The sequence below is a fragment of the Bubalus bubalis genome, chromosome 4 (assembly GCF_019923935.1).
Source record: "Bubalus bubalis isolate 160015118507 breed Murrah chromosome 4, NDDB_SH_1, whole genome shotgun sequence".
NCBI classification, from domain to species: Eukaryota; Metazoa; Chordata; class Mammalia; order Artiodactyla; family Bovidae; genus Bubalus; species Bubalus bubalis.
The window spans coordinates 38360881-38381504 of NC_059160.1; the positions used below are offsets into that span (position 1 = coordinate 38360881).

The 20624-nt window shown below is 37.0% G+C and overlaps 1 protein-coding gene across 5 annotated transcripts in view; it reads left to right on the plus strand.

Annotated features, from left to right (window-relative positions):
- Window positions 1-20624, plus strand: part of CCDC91 (coiled-coil domain containing 91) — a 394145-nt gene that overhangs the window by 69691 nt on the left and 303830 nt on the right. For 4 of the 5 annotated variants that reach the window (XM_025283437.3, XM_044941290.2, XM_025283433.3 and 1 more), the window contains exon 2: window positions 15745-15787. The exons of the other annotated variant lie outside the window; for it this stretch is intronic. In XM_025283437.3, coding sequence (XP_025139222.1) covers window positions 15758-15787 — 30 coding nt within the window. In that variant the 5' untranslated portion in view covers window positions 15745-15757. The remainder of the gene's footprint in view (window positions 1-15744; window positions 15788-20624) is intronic. 5 annotated transcript variants of the gene reach the window in all.

A 20624-nucleotide genomic window follows, 5' to 3' on the forward strand; every position in this document is an offset into this window, starting at 1 on the left:
TGAATAAACTATGGTATATTAAAGTAGTAAAAAAGAATGAACGGTAGCTAAAATAATATTATCAACATAACGTGAAAAAATTAAATCCCCTAAATTTATGTCATAGGATGCCCTATAAAAATAGCTAAAATATACCTTTTGGTGGTAGATATAAAATGGAACTTCATTAACTTGAAAATAAAGGAATGATGAAAAATAAACTTAAGATTGTGAGTCCAGAGAGATCCAAGGAGGGGTTGTATGTAATTTGCTATGATCTTCAGTTTTATGCCTGGTGGTAGGTTCCGTATCTTAATTTTATTAAAAAAAAATGGAATAAACAATTAAAAAAAAAGACCAAACGCCTTGAGGCAGGAGTATGATTGTTAGGGAGGCTATGTAGCTAGAACAGAGTGAGTCAGAGGGAGTTATAGTTTAGATCAGAGAGGCACTGGATGCTCTAATTATGTCTAGGAGAAGAGTTAACAAATTCTTAACAAAGGTTTAAAGCTGTCTGTGGTTAAATAACTGAACACTGAGACATTGTGTTTTAATTTTACTCTTACCCAACAACAACAACAACAACAACAACAATCTACCTAAGAGTTTTATGCTTATTATAGTAGAACAGCCATGTTCCAGATAGATGAGGTTATTAAATATATCTGTCCAGATAAATGAAAATTCACTATAAAATAGAAAAAGATAAAAAAGCACATATAACGCTATGAAAGATATGAAGCACTTTATAAAGTTGTCAACACTGTACTGTGTTGTTCACTAACACTTTTCTCTATTGTGTGTTATATAGAGTACCCTCATAATATTGCCTTAATATTATGATATAATTGTAGGCTTTTTGCAGAATATACTTTTACTTCTAATCATTAGTCTCAATTTACAACTTTGTCTTCATGTTTGCTTTGCTTAGTGGTGAGACTCCAGAGTTTGTGTTCTATAGAGGCATGAATCTTTAGAAGAAATCACCTGTGTAGCAGAGTGGAGGATGGAATAGAAAGGTGCAAACTGGAAGCAGAAAACTATTTTGAAGGCTGATGCTATGAACCAGATAAAACATAAAGGTGCTTTAACTAGGGTAAAAATATTAGCAATTGAGTAGATAAATTCTAGAAGTATTTAAGACACAGAATTTGGTGAGAGAAGGAGGAGGCAAGGATGACTCCAGCTTTTGTTCTTGGCCAATCCTAGAGGAAGAGTCAATTTGAGGTTGGTGGGAGAGATCTTAGGTTCAGGTTTGATTGTATTGAAGTACCTGTTAGATGAAAAAGAAACTAGTCAGTTGTCTGTTGATTTTATGGATCTGTAGCTCAGGAGGTGGATCTGAACTAGAGATCCCTTAGATTGTTTGTAAACAATCTGAAAATGAATTGTTTAAAATGAATCTGAAGGAATGAATAACCTAGAGAATTTATTTGAAGTGAGATAAAAATGCCAGCATTTAAAGGGTAGGTAGAAGAAGGACCTGTAAGGGAGACTGGGAAGAAGCAGTCGGAGAAACAGGAAGAAAGAGGGAACAAGTATGGTTGTTTTGCAAGCCGGAGATTGAGAGTGTTTTGAGAAGGAAAGACTGGTCAAATGCTGTTAGTGTTCAAATATGACAAGGAATTGAAAGTGTCTTTTTGCATTTAGTGAAAAGGAGGTAATTGGTTGCAGGCATGGTCTGTAGGTCTTTAAGAATAGAGCATCTATGATGTTGAGTTGTGAAAAGGAGAGGGCTGTGGTTGGAGAAGAATGTGCAGTTAAGGATGGTTTTGCTTTTGTTTTTGTTTTGTTTCATTTTTAAAGATGTAGGACGTGGAACATGTTTCACTGTTAATAGGAAGGAGCCAAATAAAAGGGGAAAGTTGAATATTTAATAAAGAGAAGGAATAACTGAGAGAGTCAGGTCTCAGAGCACAGATGGAGGAATTAGTCTTAAGTGGAGGAATTCTTTTTCCTTATGAGCAGAATGAAGTGGAGTAGTTGGGCTTCCCTGGTGGCTCATACAGTAAAGAATCTGTGGGAGACCTGGGTTCGATCCTTGGGTTGGGAAGATCCCCGGGAGGAGGGCATGGGAACCCACTCCAGTATTCTTGCCTGGAGAATCCCTATGGACAGAGGAGCCTGGCAGGCTACAGTCCATGGGGTCACAAAGAGTTGGACGCGACTGAAGCGACTAAGCACATCACAGTTGGGTACACATGCTAGTAACTATAGTTTTGGTAGAAAAAAGTAAAGGGCCTTCCCTTAAAATGCCTTTTTTGTTTAGCAGGAGGCTTGATCATGTACTTCGATTACTGAAAGTAATTTGTTGGAAAGTTTGAGGAGAGCTGCGAAATCTTTGAAATAGCTTCTGGAGAAGGGGAGCAAGAGGTTTAATTAAAGAAAAAAATGTATGTGGTTGGCAGCGCTGTGGACCCAGTTGAAGATGGGAAGCATGAATTTTATGATCCTTCTAAGCAGAAGACAGGCAGTTGGATATTGTTTGTTGGTGGTTCTGTATGAGAGCTATTATCTCCTGCCTTATAAGAACTCCAGGTTCTGAAGCTATTGAGAAATAGAACCAAGAGTTATAAGAACCAGAAAAGTGTCTCTAGTCTTAAAAGTTTAATGTAAATGTGGCTTGGATTGAGGCTGAAATGAGGTCTCCTGCAATTTCTCTCCTGAATTAAATTTATCCATTGGCTAAAAAACATGAATCCAGACTAAGAATATAAAGTTTTTCTCTGGTGAATTTCCCTCATGAGAGCTAGATCAGAGAAAGATTATATTGTTTATGGGCATAAAGTTCCCAGTGAGGAACCCAAAGAACTTTCTCTGTGCATGCGTGCTGACCTCTACACAGTTAGCAGAAGAAGATGGCAGAGGATGAGATGGTTAGATAGCACCACCCACTCAATGAACATGAATTTGAGCAAACTCTGGGAGATAGTGAAGGACAGGGAAGCCTGATGTGCTGCAGTCCATGGGGTTGCAAAGAGTAGGACACAACTTAGTGACTGAAAAACAACAATAACGACAGGAAGTTTCAAAATTACCATTACCCACAATAATAATTGAATAAGAGAGTGAGTGTGGCACTGTAATTTCTTCTAAGATGTAGACTTTTTGTGCTCAAACTCCAGTGTATTTTTCTTGGAGAAATAAGAGGAAAAGCAGAGTAATGGACGAACTATGAGTAACTCATTTGCTTTCATTCAGTCATTTATTCCAAAAGCATTGATTCAAAAATACTTTTTGGAGCTCCTACTGTGTGCTAGGAACTGCATAGTTCAAGGTTCTAGGGAGTAAAAAAGTTTAAGAAATGGTCCATAAATTACTTTGGAAGACTTTATGGAAATTCAGGTAAATGATTTCCTTGACAAGATAAGCTTGAAATTCTGATTTTGTGTTTTGATTAGACTCTTCCTTTTAGTTCAGTCTTAATTAATGGCTGTTCACTTTTACCTTAGCTAAGGGGGTGTGTCTGTCTGTGTTTATGTGTATTTCCTTTGTTAGGTTTCCTCTTACCAATTTATATTTGCTCTGGATTGTCTGAAAAAAATCACCTGTCTGTTACTTTTAGGAAACATGGCATGAAATAGTCTCAAACAGAAAAAATTTTGGATGTTGGTTAGCCAGTAATTTTCCAGATGGGATAGAGATTGACTTAAATGCTGAGTGGACAGTGTAAGGCACTTTGGGATGACTGAATACTCTGGATAATCTCTGGAGATGGTAATTTTTGAAGTCAGTTACTTAAATTGTCTACTTTTCTATTTGGTGTTTTTTTGCATTTTATTTTGAGCAACTTTGGTGTCTGAGATACACTTTTACATTTTGTATAAATATTTATAATATGGGAATATGTCATAAAGAAGACTAACATGAAACATTTTCCATTTATTCACTGATTAAAGGCTAATTTAAACTATTTAAGCCTTCTCTTACAGTTTGTTTTGAAAAATAAAACTTGCCTTGAGTTTTCTTTTCAGAGTAGTATTTTGACGCAAATAAAGGGTACTTGATTAGATGTGCCATGATTTTTTTTTATGCTGTCATTAAAAAAGTCAGTTATGAGAGCCCGCAGTTTAAAGTTGTAAAAGTCTTGTTATGGCCGAAGTCCGTCTTATGATGCCCTCTCTTCCAGCTTCTCCATTTCTTGCTTTCTAGAAGCAAGATATTTAACAGCATATATAGCTGAATCTTTTAGTGTTTACCAGTTAATCACAAAATAACATTTATTATTGCTATGTCTTGATTTTTAAATTTCATACCCATTGTCTTTCCAATATGGAAGATCAGACCTAAACTGTCTTTTACCTCTGGCTCATACCACATCCTTCATCATCTTTCTCTTACCTTCCCAATATGGTTATATTATAATTTTGGTACAGGTAGTTATTCACTGTTAACATGATTATGACCATGTACATACTACTCACAGCTGAAAAAGGTAGTATATTATGTTTGCTTTTCCTGTCTAACACATTGTTTTCTCGCTGTTTTCATTTAGCTAATTTTCTAATCACTTAATCAAGCCTACATTTTTCTCCAGTTGTTTAAAATTACTCTTATTAGGGTAAAACAGAGACAGTCTATTTAACTTCATTTCCTCAAATACATCTCCCAGGAGCTTTCCTCTCTACTCCAATTTAGACTTGTTGCTGTCTCTTCTTGCTACTCACTTCATTTTTCTGGGACAATTCCTTTTGTTTCTCACTTTATTTGGATCTCCTTTTTCTTAATCCTGTATCTCTCTCATGTCTTATTTCTTTACTCCATAGAATTGTTGGGAAATAACTTTTTTTTTGAGACTGTCAGGTGTGAATATGACTTATTTTCCCTCTACTTGGTTATTTGTTGGATTGGCTGATTATAAAGTTCTATGTTGTAAAATTTTCCCTCAAAATCTTAACATCATCGCTTCATTGTTTTTCACTTTTCAGTGATGCTTTTGTAAAGTCTAATACCATTACATATATATCTCTTTATAAGCTTGTAGGATCTTCTCTTTTTTTGTAGGATGTAAGACACTGCACTCTTAGTGTGGCTTTTTACTTCTATTTTCTTAGATACCTGAGGAACCATTAAATCTGCAAATTATATCTTTTAGTTTTAAAAAGTTTCTTTTGTTATTTGGCTCATGATATATCTTTTGTTTTCTCTGTTCTTTCTAGAATTCCTAAAATTAAATATTGCATATTCTAGACTGGATCTTATACTTTTCTTACATTTTTACTCTGATTTCTCATTTCTTTTTCTTTTATACTCTGCTTCTTAAAGGAGATTTTCTTAGCTTTATTATCCAACCTGAAGTGTTTAATTTCTGTAATCATTTATATTTTCATATTAAAAAAAATGGTTAGGCTATTAAATATCTCTCCAAGCACTGCTTTAGGTGCGTCATATAAGCTATTAAATATATTTTCATATTACTGATTCCTAGGCAATTTATGTGAGAGTTAAACCAAAAACTATTTGAGATATTTTTCATATTTTAAAGTTTAGCTAAATACAGAAGAAACCTTCTTCCTTTTTTGAGACTTATAGCATTTTGGATACTTTATAATATATTCTGTTATCTGACTTAATTTTTGTACTAAACCTGAGAAGTTGACATTTTTATTCACATTTTATGTGGCACAGAGGGATCCTACTGTATTTAAGTAGCAAGGTATATAATGGAGAAATAAAAGTGAAAGCTAAAAAAAAAAAAAAAAAGACCATAGTCTTGTTATATACCACCCAACTTCCCTCCCAAATTAAAGCTTCTTATTATTTCATGAATGCACTGTCTTGTGATCTCAACTCTCTGAAGGTATTCATTATAGTTTTTATTTTTTAGCAAATATTTCTCTCATATGTAGTCTCTGTTTCTTCCATCTTTTCTCCTTTTTTGGGGAGTTAATTTCTGTTTTTCATACTGTTGCTTTTGTTCAGTCTCTTAAGTTGTGTTTGACTCTATACAGCTTCATGGACTGCAGCATATCAGGCTTCCCATCATTCACTGTCTCCTGGAGTTTGCTCAAATTGAGTCAGTGATGCTATCTAACCATCTCATCCTTTGCCACTGTCTTCCCCTTTTGCCTTCAGTCTTCCCCAGCTTCAGGGTGTTTTTCAGGGAATCAGCTCTTTGCATCAGGTGGCCAAAGTATTGGAGCTTTAGCTTCCTCTTAAGTCCTTCCAATGACTATTCAGGGTTTATTTTCTTTACGATTGACTAGTTTAATTTCCTTGCAGTCCAAGATACCCTCAATAGTCATCTCCAGCATCACAATTCAAAATCATCAATTCTTCAGCACTCAGCCTTCTTTATGGTCCAACTCTCACATCCATACATGACTACTGGAAAAACAATAGCTTTGGTTATACAGACCATTGTTCACAAAATGATGTCTTTGTTTTTTAATATGCTCTCTAGGTTTGTCATAGCTTTCCTTCCAAGCAGCAGGCATCTTAATTTCATGGCTGCAGTCACCATCTGCAATGAGTTTTGGAGCCCCAAGAAATCTGTCATTGCTTCTGCTTTTTCCCCTTCTATTTGCCATGAAGTGATGGGACCAGATGCCATGATCTTAGTTTTTGGAATACTGAGTTTTAAGCCAGCATTTTCACTCTCCTCTTAAAAGCAAGAGAGTTCCAGAAAAACATATATTTCTGCTTTATTGACTATGCCAAAGCCTTTGACTGTGTGAATCACAATAAACTGTGGAAAATTCTTCAAGAGATGGGAATACCAGACCACATGACCTGCCTCTTGAGAAACCTATATGCAGGTCAGGAAGCAACAGTTAGAACTGGACATGGAACAACAGACTGGTTCCAAATAGGAAAAGGAGTACGTCAAGGCTGTATATTGTCACCCTGCTTAACTTATATGCAGAGTACATCATGAGAAACTCTGGGCTGGAAGAAGCACAAGCTGGAATCAAGATTGCTGGGAGAAATATCAATAACCTCAGATATGCAGATGACACCACCCTTATGGCAGAAAGTGAAAAGGAACTAAAAAGCCTCTTGATGAAAGTGAAAGAGGAGAGTGAAAAGATTGGCTTAAAGCTCAACAATCAGAAAACGAAGATCATGGCATCGGGTCCCGTCACTTCATTGGAAATAGATGGGGAAACAGTGGAAACAGTGTCAGACTTTATTTTTTGGGGCTGGAAAATCACTGCTGATGGTGACTACAGCCATGAAATTAAAAGACGCTTACTCCTTGGAAGGAAAGTTATGACCAACCTAGATAGCATATTCAAAAGCAGAACATTACTTTGCCAACAAGGGTCCGTCTAGTCAAGGCTATGGTTTTTCCAGTGGTCATGTATGGATGTGAGAGTTGGACTGTGAAGGAAGCTGAGCGCTGAAGAATTGATGCTTTTGAACTGTGGTGTTGGAGAAGACTCTTGAGAGTCCCTTGGACTGCAAGGAGATCCAGCCAGTCCATTCTGAAGGAGATCAGCCCTGGGATTTCTTTGGAAGAAATGATGCTAAAGCTGAAACTCCAGTACTTTGGCCACCTCATGCGAAGAGTTGACTCATTGGAAAAGACTCTGATGCTGGGAGGGATTGGGGGCAGGAGGAGAAGGGGACGACAGAGGATGAGATGGCTGGATGGCATCACCAACTCGATGGATGTGAGTTTGAGTGAACTCTGGGAGTTGGTGATGGACAGGGAGGCCTAGCGTGCTGCAATTCATGGGGTCGCAAAGAGTCGGACACAACTGAGCGACTGAACTGAACTGAACTGAGAGGATCTGTAGTTCCTCTTCCCTTTCTGCCCTTCAAATGGTATTATCTGCATATCTGAGGTTGTTGATATTTTTTCTGCAATCTTGAATCCAGCTTGTGAGTCATCTATCCTGGCATTTTGCATGATGTACCCTGTATATAAGTTAGGTAAGCAGGATGACACTGTACACTTTGTCATGCTCCTTTCCCAATTTTGAACCAGTCTATTGTTCCATGTAAGGTTATAACTGTTGCTTCTTGATCCATATACAGGTTTCTTAGGAGACAGGTAAGGTGGTCTGATACTCTCATCTCCTTAAGAATTTTCTATAGTTTGTTGTGATTTACATAGACAATGTAAATTGTCTTTGACAATGGCTTTCACATTGTCAATGAAGCAGAAGTAGATGTTCTTCTGGAATTCCTTTCCTTGGTCTCTGTGATCCAATGAATGTTGGCAATTTGATCTCTGGTTCCTTTGCTTTTTCTAAATCCAGCTTGTACATCCTCAAGTTCTCAGTTCCTATACTGCTGAAGCCTAACTTGAAGGATTTTGAGTGTAATCTTAATGAGTATGCAAAATGAGCACAATTCTCCTGTGGACATTCTTTGGCATTGCCCTTCTTTGGGACTGGAATGAAAACTGACCTTTTCAGTCTTATGGCTACTTCTGAGTTTTCCAAATTTTCTGGTATAATGAGCGCAGCACTTTAACAACATTAACTTTTAGTGTTTTAAATAGCTCAGCTGGAATTCTGTCACCTCCACTAGCTTTATTCCTAGTAATGCTTCCTAAGGCCCACTTGACTTCACACTCCAGAATGTCTGGCTCTAGGTAAGTTACGGCACCAGTGTGGTTATCCTGGTCATTAAGACCCTTTTTTATATAGTTCTTCTGTGTGTTCTTGCCACCTCTTAATATCTTCTGCCTCTGTTAGGTCCTTGCCATTTCTGTCCTTTATTGTGCCTATCCTTGCATGAAATGTTCCCTTGATCTCTCCAATTTTCTTGAAGAGATCTCTAGTCTTTCCCATTCTGTTGTTTTCCTATGCTTCATTGCGTTGTTCATTGAAGAAGGGCTTCTTATCTGTCCTTGCTCTTCTCTGAAACTCTGCATTCAATTAGATATATCTTTCCCTTTCTCTCTTGCTTTTCACTTCTCTTCTTTCTTCATGTATTTGTAAAGCCTCCTCAGACTACCGCTTTGACATCTTGTCTTTTTTTTTTTTCCCTTTCAGATGGTTTTGTTCACTGACTCCTGTATAGTGTTATGAAACTGTCCATAGTTCTTCAGGCACTCCATCTACCAGATCTAATTTCTTGAATCTATTCATCACTTCACTGTGTAATCATAAGGGATTTGATTTAGGTCATACCTGAATGGCCTAGTGGTTTTCCCTATTTTCTTCAATTTAAGCCTGAAATTTTCAGTAAGGAGCTGATGATCTGAGCCATGGTCAGCTTCAGGTCTTGTTTTGGCTAACTTATAGAACTTCTCATCTTTGTCTGCAAATAATGTAATCGATCTGATTTTGATATTGACCATTTGGTGATGCCCATGTGTGGAGTCATCTCTTGTGTTCTTGGAAAAGGGTGTTTCCTATAACCAATGACCAAATGTGTTCTCCTGACAAAACTCTGTAAGCCTTTGCCCTGCTTCATTTTGTGCTTTAAGGCCAAACTTGCCTGTTACTCTAGGTATCTCTTGTTTCCTCCTTTTGCATTCCAATCCCCTGTGATGAAACAAATGTCTCTTTTTGGTGTTAGTTTTAGAAGGTCTTGTAGGTCTTCATAGAACCGTTCAACATCAGCTTCTTTGGCATCAGTGGTTGGGGCATAGACTTGGGTTACTGTGATGTTGAATAGTTTGCCTTGGAAATGATCCGAGATCATTCTGTCATTTTTTGAGATTTTACTCAGATATTGCATTTCAGACTCATCTGTTGACTATGAAGTCTGCTCCATTTTTTTTTCCCCCCTAAGGGATTCTTGCCCACAATAGTAGATATAATAGTATTCTGAATTAACTTCACCCATTCCCGTCCATTTTAGTTCAATGATTCCTAAGATGTTAATGTTTACTCTTGTCATCTCCTGCTTGTCCATGTCCACATTATCTTGATTCATGGACCTAACATTCCAGGTTCCTAAGCAGTATTGTTCTTTACAGCATCGAACTTTACTTTCACACCCGACACATCCACAAGTGAGCATCATTTCTGCTTTGGCCTTGTCACTTCATTCTTTCTGGAGCTATTAGTAATTGACCTCTGCTCTTTTCATATTAGCTATTTTCTTTTTTTGTCATTTGAATATTCTTATTGTTTTTTCCCCCATATTTTAAACTTTTTATTTTTATTAGGGTGTAGCTGATTAGCAATGTTGTGGTAGTTTCAAGTAAACAGTAAATGGACTCAGCCATATATATACATGTATCCGTTCTTCCCCACTCCCCTCTCCCATCCAGGTTGGCACATAACATTGAGCAGAGTTCCATGTGCTATACAATAGGTCCTTACTGTTTATCTATTTTAAATATTGCAGTGTGTACATGGCCTTCTCAAAGGCAACCAAATTATCCTTCCCCCACCCCCCGGCAACCATAATTTCATTTCTACATATCTGTGATTGTCCTTGGCTATCTGTTCAGATATGATTGAGACACTAATAATAAGTTAGCTTATGCTTATGTAATGATTAAATTGTGTCAGACATTGTTCTAAGTGCTTCGTCTATTTTAACTTATTTAATCCTCACAAGGACTTTAGGAATTAGTTACCATTATTATTATTCCTATTTGACAGATGAGAAAACTGAATCATAAAATGATAAGTTGCCCAGTTTTACACAGTTTAAGTGGCAGAGCTAGAATCTGAATCCAGGCAGCCAAAATCCATATTCCCTTCTTTTAACTGTTATACTTATTTTGTCTCTTAATGAAATAAGGAGCAAATTGGGAATTACATGTATGTGGGTTGCTGTTCAGTAGCCCAGTCATGTTCGACTCTTTGTGACCCCATGGACTGCAGTGCACCAGGCCTCCCTGTCCCTCACCATCTCCTGGAGTTTCCCCAAAGTTCATGTTCATTGCATCGATGATACTGTCCAGCTGTTTCATCCTCTTGATGCCTTCTCCTTCTGCCTTCGGTCTTTCCCAGCATCAGGGACTTTTCCAATGAGTCATCTTTTCACATCAGATGACCAAAACACTGGAACTTCAGCTTTAGTATCAGTCCTTCCAGTGAATATTCATGGTTGATCTCGTTCAAGATTGACTGGTTTGATCTCCTTGCTGTCCAAGGGACTTTCAGGAGTCTTCTCCAGCACCAAATTTTGAAGGCATCAATTCTTTGGCTTTCTGCCTTCTTTATGGTCCAGCTTTCACAACCATGGGCTTCCCTGGTGGCTCAGATGGTGAGGAATCCACCCACAGTGTGGGAGGACTGGGTCCTATCCCTGGGTTAGAAAGATCGCTTGGAGAAAGGAACAGCTACCCACTCCAGTGTTCTTCCTGGAGAATTCCATGGACAGAGGAGCCTGGCAGTCTACAGTACATGGGGTTGCAAAGAGTTGTACACAACTGAGTGACTTTCACTTTTCACTCTCAAAACCCTATGGGACCACTGTGAAGACTATAGCCTTGAGTATATAGACCTTTGTCGGCAGAGTAGTGTCTCTGCTTTTCAACACACTGTCTAGATTTGTCATCACTATTCTGCCAAGAAGTAGTCCTTTTCTGATTTCATGGATGGCTGCAGTCATGATCTGCAGTGATTTTGGAGCCCAAGAAGAGGAAATCTGTCACTGCTTCCACCTTTTCTCCTTCTATTTGCCATGAAGTTATGGGACCAGATGCCATGATCTTAGTTTTTTTTTTTTTTTTCCCCAATATTTAGTCTTAAGCTGTCTCTTTCACTTTCCTCCTTCACCCTCATCAAGAGGCTCTTTAGTCCTCTTAGCTTTCTGCCATTAGAGTGGTATCATCTGCATATCTGAGGTTGTTGATGTTTCTCCCACTTATCTTGATTCCAGCTTGTAATTCATCCAGCCTGGCATTTCTTATGATGTGCTCAGCATGTAGGTTAAACAAACAGGATGACAGCCAACAGCCCTTTGAAACTCCTTTCTTGGTCTTGAACCAATCACTTGTTCCATACAGGGTTCTAACTGTTGCTTCTTGACCCATATATGGGTAGGGTTTGTCAAAGCAGTGTTACCTGTGTGAGCTGTATCTTTGTGGAATGTCTGGTGAGGTCCTTTGTCAGGGAGTGATTAGATTAGATCAGAGAAGAATCTTATAATCTGCTGTTTAGAAGTTGAAGACCTGCAAATGGCAGTTTGGTTCCTGAGTGGTGAAAGAAGATGGGGGCATGGGTCTTAAAATTTAATACAGTTTTGATTTAGTCACCTGTCTCTGATCTTCCAGTCTAGAGATTCTTGCTTTTACACTGTCCAAGGATTAAACCTTCAGTCTTCTTCTGTGATGAGGAATTATTAACTGCCCAGTTGTGCTGATTTTGGGAGGGGTCTTGGGATATATCTGTGATTCTTACGTTGAGTCTCATCTTTACTCGTCTTTCAGCGCTGCCCATTCCTGAGCTTTTTGTGGTTTCCCTGATATAAATGTGATTGATTCTCATTTTCCCTACTGATAGTGTAAGATTCATCTTCCTTGTATTTGCTTTCCGTTTTTTTTTTTTTTTTTTTTTTTTGCAGTTTTTTTCTTTTTACCTACTCTTTGACCTTTGTTTATATGGAAGCAAACAATCCAATCCTTGCTTGCTATCTTTTAGGAAAAGATTTTAAGAAAAGACTTGAGTATAATCCATGTTCTTAATGTGCCATTTTAAATTCTCTGCTAAGTCTTGAAATAAATTTCAGATGTCTCCTTTTACCTGAAGGATTTCATGATGCTCCAACTTCTGAAAATTTTTTCCCACCTTGTATGTTCTTCTTCTTTTGTAAGACCCTTTTATATTTTGTGTGTTTTTTTTTTTTTTTTTTTGTATTTGCATGCTCTTCTTACACACTACCCTCTGCTCTACAGCAGACTGTAACTTCTTGAGGACCTTGAGTGATCCCTTCTGTAGAGTTGCTCAGTAAAAATGTTACATTAAAGGTTGTGCATGGATAGAGGAGCCTGATGGGTTAGAGTCCATGGGGGTCACAAAGAATCGCACATGACTGAGCGACTAACCATTTTTCTTTTCTAAGTGTTGTGTATATGTTTTTCTTGTGAAATATCGGCAATATATTAAATACTGAGGGTAATTTAGGAGAGAATTAATATAGTAATGCAACAAAAGAGATTAAATTCTGAAGTAAAGAAGTCTGAGAATTGTTGTTGTTCAGTCACTAAGTCATGTCCGAATTGTTAAAGCTGGATTTTATGGACTCTTTCAACATAGATAACTAATCATAACAAAGTGTTCATCTCTCCACTTGCCATGACACCAAAGAATGAACTGCATGGATATGCCAATTTTTTTGGCCAGGCTCATGATTCTATAACTTTTATTACAGAACTATTTGGTGTTGCTTAATTTTATATGTACTTCAGGCAGATAATGTTAAATGCTGGAAGTCTTCTAAAAGGTTAATAAATGCACCGTAGATGAAGCAGTGTTCTAAATATATTGGACTAACTAAATACATAAAGAAGCCCACACTTGTAATATTTCCTTTAAAAACTAATTTTTAGTTTTTGTATTTTGTAAAGTTGATTTTGACAAATCAGTGCTGTTAATTTTGCTTCCTCTGCTCTTTAAAATGTTCAGAAGGAAACAAACTATTTCAGAATTTGAACTAAATTATTCAGAGAAAGGCTATTACTTTAAAATAATCTTTATTTCCCTAGTATTGTATTTTAAGAACCTCAGGACACGTTTGCCTTTTTAAAATATATTAATATTTCTTTGAAAATACTGGATGACTTATCTGCATTTTAATATGTAATAGTTGCTGGGGTATGGAAAGCATCTGCGGTCACTAGCATCTTCTTTTGTAGAGCTAAATAGTACTTAGGAAGCTGATGGTATTTGGTTGATTAACACAGGCAAACAAGCTGGAATGATTCTTAGGCATGGGTATTTGTTTTTGTTTTCAAATTTTCTGTTATCTTAACAAATAACTTATTGGTCTGTGTCATATGAAAACACATAGATGCATTACTCTAAAAATTCCATTCTTTTGAAACCAAATTATTTGGGTACAGTGTTTGCAGATGCTAAAAATAGCTTTTAATTGTCTCCTGAGATTCGTGGGACACATGGAAAAGACAAACTTGGTGTTTATAATTTGACTTGGTTAATTCTCAGTATCCATATCACTCTTCTTTCATAATTTCTTCATGAAAAATGTAATCACATACGGATTTCTACTCGCTTGCATCAGAATTAATGTGAATTCCATTTCAAACTAACCACCATCAAAAGTTTCTGAAAGTCTGGTTCATATTTTTTAAGTGTATGTGGATGATTTGCTTCATTTTGATTTTTGGAGAAGTACATCTTTTGAAAATTTTTCATCAGATTGTTAAATTGTGGGTAATGGTGACAATACTGGTATTATATTCTAGTTAATTTAGTGTTGTCTATTTTTATAATGTATTGAATATTTCTATCTATATATTTCTTATAGTGTCATTGCCTACTGAGTCTCTGGGAAAATAAATTTTGTCTATTAAAATAAAACAATCCTGAGATTGCTTTTTACTGTTTACTTTTCTTTGACTATTTTTGAGTTTTACTTTTCAAGGCCTTAGTGTTAATTAATCCCATGGACAGTGGAGCCTGGCAGGCTGTGGTCCCTGGGGTTGCAAAGAGTTGAACATGACTGAGCACGTGCACACACAGTAGTAATTTTGGTGACAAGGTAAAGCATGACAACTGCTTTTCAGTCAGAGCAACATGCCTTAGAAAATACCTTTAGACTTACTGCTTAGTATATACAGTTTAATTTGCTTAGCTGTTTTTGTTCTTTTTTTAGAAGTTGGAGATTTTCTGTAATGAAGTCCATCTTGTATTATTGAGTCAAGAAAGCTGTAATTAATGTTTGAATATGTCCACTTTTGAAAGATAGAAAAGGAAAACCAGTGATTGACCAGAGTGTGACTTCTGTCCACCAATTCACAATTTATTGTAAATTTAGTTTTGTTTTATATATATCACTCATTACTTGTTTTACCTTTCTAGGTTTTTTAGATCTTTCATGGTTTGTTCGATGAAAGCATTTCCTTTTTCTTTTTTTTAAAGCTCTAGGCACTCATAGTTTTACCCTTTTATTTTTATAGTATGCATTTAGGACAAAATAAAGCATGCATTATCCCACTGCTTGTCTCGCTTACATATTTTAAGGGTAAAGAAGAGAGGTATTCTGGATATTTGCTTGTGTTTTTCTCTTCCCTGGTCTCCATGAATACATGACTTGATTTATCTTGATCAGCCTAGTAACTTGCTCCACATTTTTCCAAAAGTGCAAAGCAGTTTCAGCTAAAAATACACATATCAAAATGCTCCAGAAGTTGTGGCCACAGCTCAAAAATGCTGATCAATTTTGAAAATCTAAATCAACCTCGGCCATGAAACCAAGGGAAGAACCTTTGTGGTGTGGGACAGATTTCCAAAAATTCACCACAGTCCTGTTCTTAGCTGGAGTTTGTGCTGATGTTGCCAGACAACTGAGGAATAGATGCAAAAAGCAGGAAGCATTATTGAATTGAGCCCTAGTGCCAATTTGGGAAAAGCAAATTAAAATGTAAAAGAATATTTTTCCACTCCTGGCGTCTCAACACAAAATGGCAAAATACATGGTTGCTGAAAAAGTCACAGAAATTGTTAATATTGCCAGAATGGCTAATTTTGTCCAAAAAATCTCAGTCTTTTTGTGTTAAAAATGCATATGCATTTAGTTAAATCATTTTCTTAACCCAAATGAAATAGTTCTAATTTACAGATCAAAAAAACAAATCAAAATGTATATACCCTTAAGAGAGAGAAGTGTTCTGACATAAATGACTATGTGTGTGGGCCTGTTTCAATGTCTTTTGTTTTTCAGGTGCACTTAAAGAATGGATGATGATGATTTTGGTGGTTTTGAGGTATGTGCTATTATTTACCTTATTTTACTTATGTAATTTTTTTAAATGTTTTATTAATCATTGATGTTCATGATCCTTTCTTGATCATTTTGAATGTAACTCTGGAATAAAAAAATGAAATACAGAAAAATTAAAATATATTCCCTCTGAAAGTTAAAATTGATTTCTTATTATTGAACACTTGATCATACCCATAGGAATGTTTTAAATTGAGGTAATTAAGTTCTACTGGTGGAAGCACTAAAGAAGAGATTTGAGAAATTGTCAGCAGATGGTTCTGTTGGGATACATGTCTATTAGGAAATACTTGTGAGATGAGGGATGAGTGTTGAAGATCTGTGACATATTTTCATGTTTATACCTGTAATGAGTTGATTTAATGTATTAAGTACATCACCTTTTGGTGGCTTACAGAGCTAATTAGTGTGTTTGTGTTGTTAGATTATTCTCTCAGGTTTTAGTTGGATGCTTTGTAAGGAAATTGTTAACTGAAGAAGCCCTGTCTTTTCCCTGATCCTTTTCAGTGTGTGTTCATTTTATTGAAATATTTTGTAACCCAGTTATTTTTATGGAGCCAGTATAGTCTTGCAGGAAAATCTCTGGATTAGGAGTCAAGATGCCTGAGCTCAACTCCTGGAACTACCATCAAGTGAGCTCTGTGATTTTTTTTTAAAGAAAGACTTTTATCGAGTTTGGAACTTGTGAAAAGGAGATTGTTAAAGACAGTGACTGTAATTGATGACATTACAATAGGAGAAATGAGACATTAGTATATATTCAGTGTTCTGAATGTCATGAAAGAATGGTATCAGTTTATTTTAGGTTAGGATCAGTTGCTCTCCTGTTGCTCTCTGTTAATATGGAAATAATCAGAATATGAATTTATCTATTTTCTGCATTTCATCTAAAACTTTTTGTTTAGCACACTGATATGCTTTCTGCATTTGCTTTAGTATTTTGGGTTGTTGGGTGACTGAATCTTAATATGTTTCTTGATTTATTTTATCAGAGAACTAAGAGTAGATAGTATTCTGTAGAGTAACAGTTATACTTCAGTGTATATTTAATGGATCTATTCCTTTGAATGTTACACAGGTACAATGCTAACCAACCATTCCAATTTAATTATGGTTGCTGGGATTCTTTCTTTCTACATTCTGTTGTAGAAATATGACAGGTTTCTATCCTTGGGTATAGAAACCTTTCTGGGAGGAGACATTTGAAGATCAGTTAAATACATTATGTTTCTTTATTCCTATACTTTAGTGTGTGTTAATATTTCCTAAGAATAAGGATATTCCTTTGCTTAACAACAGTACAGTTATCAATGTCAGTGAATTAAGCATTGATGGAATATTCTGAAATGATTTTTAATACAGTTAAAAAAATAATTGTATTGTAATTTTAGAAGTATTTTTAGTGCAGAAAATTTGAAAAAGGACTAATAACCAAATGGATAAAAATTGCCACTAGAAAACCTTGTTTTTAATTTGTTTTTTGTCTTTCTTACCTTTTTTCTAGATAAATATATAGTTTTTTCTAGACAAGTACTATCTGTATTTTTATGTGAACATATTTTAGATGTTATTAAGATTTTTTTTTCTAAAACATTTTTTATGATTCTAGAGAATTCCAGTATATGAGTAAAAGTTGATTTATTTAATCAGGTTTCTGGTAAATGTTTAGATTGTATCCAGTGATTGTCTAAGTAACCTTTTGGTATACATCTTTTTGGGTAAATTTTTACAATTATATGTTTAGGATGAATTCTTAGAAATGGAATGTCTAGGTCAAGGAATATGCAGTATTTTTATTTTATTTTATTTTTTTGGCCTTCCCCCACTTGTGGGGCTTCCCAGGTGGTCATTCAGATCAGATCAGATCAGTCGCTCAGTTGTGTCCGACTCTTTGCGACCCCATGAATCACAGCACGCCAGGCCTCCCTATCCATCACCAACACCTGGAGTTCACTGAGACTCAACGTCCATCGAGTCAGTGATGCCATCCAGCCATCTCATCCTCTGTCATTCCCTTCTCCTCTTGCCCCCAATCCCTCCCAGCATCAGAGTCTTTTCCAGTGAGTTAACTCTTCGCATGAGGTGGCCAAAGTACTGGAGTTTCAGCTTTAGCATCATTCCTTCCAAAGAAATCCAGGGCTGATCTCCTTCAGAATGGACTGGTTGGATCTCCTTGCAGTCCAAGGGACTCTCAAGAGTCTTCTCCAACACCACAGTTCAAAAGCATCAATTCTTCGGCGCTCAGCCTTCTTCACAGTCCAACTCTCACATCCTTACACGACCACAGGAAAAACCATAGCCTTGACTAGACAGACCTTTGTTGGCAAAGTAATGTCTCTGCTTTTGAATATGCTATCTAGGTTGGTGATAACTTTCCTTCCAAGGAGTAAGCGTCTTTTAATTTCATGGCTGCAATCACCCTCTGCAGTGATTTTGGAGCCCAGACAAATAAAGTCTGACACTGTTTCCACTGTTTCCCCATCTATTTCCCATGAAGTGATGGGACCAGATACCATGATCTTCGTTTTCTGAATGTTGAGTTTTAAGCCAACTTCTTCACTCTCCACTTTCACTTTCATCAAGAGGCTTTTGAGTTCCTCTTCACTTTCTGCCATAAGGGTGGTGTCATCTGCATATCTGAGGTTATTGATATTTCTCCTGGCAATCTTGATTCCAGCTTGTGTTTCTTCCAGTCCAGCGTTTCTCATGATGTACTCTGCATATAAGTTAAATAAACAGGGTGACAATATACAGTCTTGACGAACTCCTTTTCCTATTCGGAACCAGTCTGTTGTTCCATGTCCAGGTCTAACTGTTGCTTCCTAACCTGCATACAGATTTCTCAAGAGGCAGATCAAGTGGTCTGGTATTCCCATCTCTTTCAGAATTTTCCACAGTTTATTGTGATCCGTACAGTCAAAGGCTTTGGCATAGTCAAAAAAGTAGAAATATATGTTTTTCTGGAACTCTCTTGCTTTTTCCATGATCCAGCGGATGTTGCCAATTTGATCTCTGGTTCCTCTGCCTTTTCTAAAACCAGCTTGAACATCAGGAAGTTCGCGGTTCACATATTGCTGAATCCTGGCTTGGAGAATTTTGAGCATTACTTTACTAGCATGTGAGATGAGTGCAATTGTGCAGTAGTTTGAGCATTCTTTGGCATTGCCTTTCTTTGGGATTGGAATGAAAACTGACCTTTTCCAGTCCTGTGGCCACTGCTGAGTTTTCCAAAATTGCTGGCATATTGAGTGCAGCACTTTCACAGCATCATCTTTCAGGATTTGGAATAGCTCAACTGGAATTCCATCACCTCCACTAACTTCGTTCATAGTGATGTTTTCTAAGGCCCACTTGACTTCACATTCCAGGATGTCTGGCTCTAGGTCAGTGATCACACCATCGTGATTATCTGGGTCATGAAGATCTTTTTTGTATAGTTCTTCTGTGTATTCTTGCCATCTCTTCTTAATATCTTCTGCTTCTGTTAGGTCCATACCATTTCTGTCCTTAATCGAGCCCATCTTTGCAGGAAATGTTCCTTTGGTATCTCTGATTTTCTTGAAGAGATCCCTAGTCTTTCCCATTCTGTTGTTTTCCTCTATTTCTTTGCATTGATCGCTGAAGAAGGCTTTCTTAACTCTTCTTGCTATTCTTTGGAACTCTGCATTCAGATGTTTATATCTTTCCTTTTCTCCTTTGCTTTTCACTTCTCTTCTTTTCACAGCTATTTGTAAGGCCTCCCCAGATAGCCATTTTGCTTTTTTGCATTTCTTTTCCATGGGGATGGTCTTGATCCCTGTCTCCTGTACAGTGTCACGAATCTCAATCCATAGTTCATCAGGCAGTCTGTCTATCAGATCTAGCTCCTTAAATCTATTTCTCACTTCCACTGTATAATCATAAGGGATTTGATTTAGGTCATACCTGAATGGTCTAGTGGTTTTCCCTACTTTCTTCAATTTAAGTCTGAATTTGGCAATAAGGAGTTCATGGTCTGAGCCACAGTCAGCTCCTGGTCTTGTTTTTGCTGACTGTAGAGAGCTTCTCCATCTTTGGCTGCAAAGAATATAATCAATCTGATTTTGATGTTGACCATCTGGTGATGTCCATGTGTAGAGTCTTCTCTTGTGTTGTTGGAAGAGGGTGTTTGTTATGACCAGTGCATTTTCTTGGCAAAACTCTATTAGTCTTTGCCCTGCTTCATTCCGTATTCCAAGGCCAAATTTGCCTGTTACTCCAGGTGTTTCTTGACTTCCTACTTTTGCATTTCAGTCCCCTATAATGAAAAGGACATCTTTTTTGGGTGTTAGTTCTAAAATGTCTTGTAGGTCTTCATAGAACCGTTCAACTTCAGCTTCTTCAGCGTTACTGGTTGGGGCATGGACTTGGATTACTGTGATATTGAATGATTTGCCTTGGAAACGAACAGAGATCATTCTGTCGTTTTTGAGATTGCATCCAAGTACTGCATTTCGGACTCTTATGTTGACCATGATGGCCACTCCATTTCTTCTGAGGGATTCCTGCCCTCAGTAGTAGATATAATGGTCATCTGAGTTAAATTCACCCATTCCAGTCCATTTCAGTTCTCTGATTCCTAGAATGTTGACATTCACTCTTGCCATCTCTTGTTTGACCACTTCCAATTTGCCTTGAATCATGCACCTGCCATTCCAGGTTCCTATGCAATATTGCTCTTTACAGCATTGGACCTTGCTTCTATCACCAGTCACATCCGCAGCTGGGAATTCTTTTTGTTTTGGCTCCATCCCTTCATTCTGTCTGGAGTTATTTCTCCACTGATCTCCAGTAGCATATTG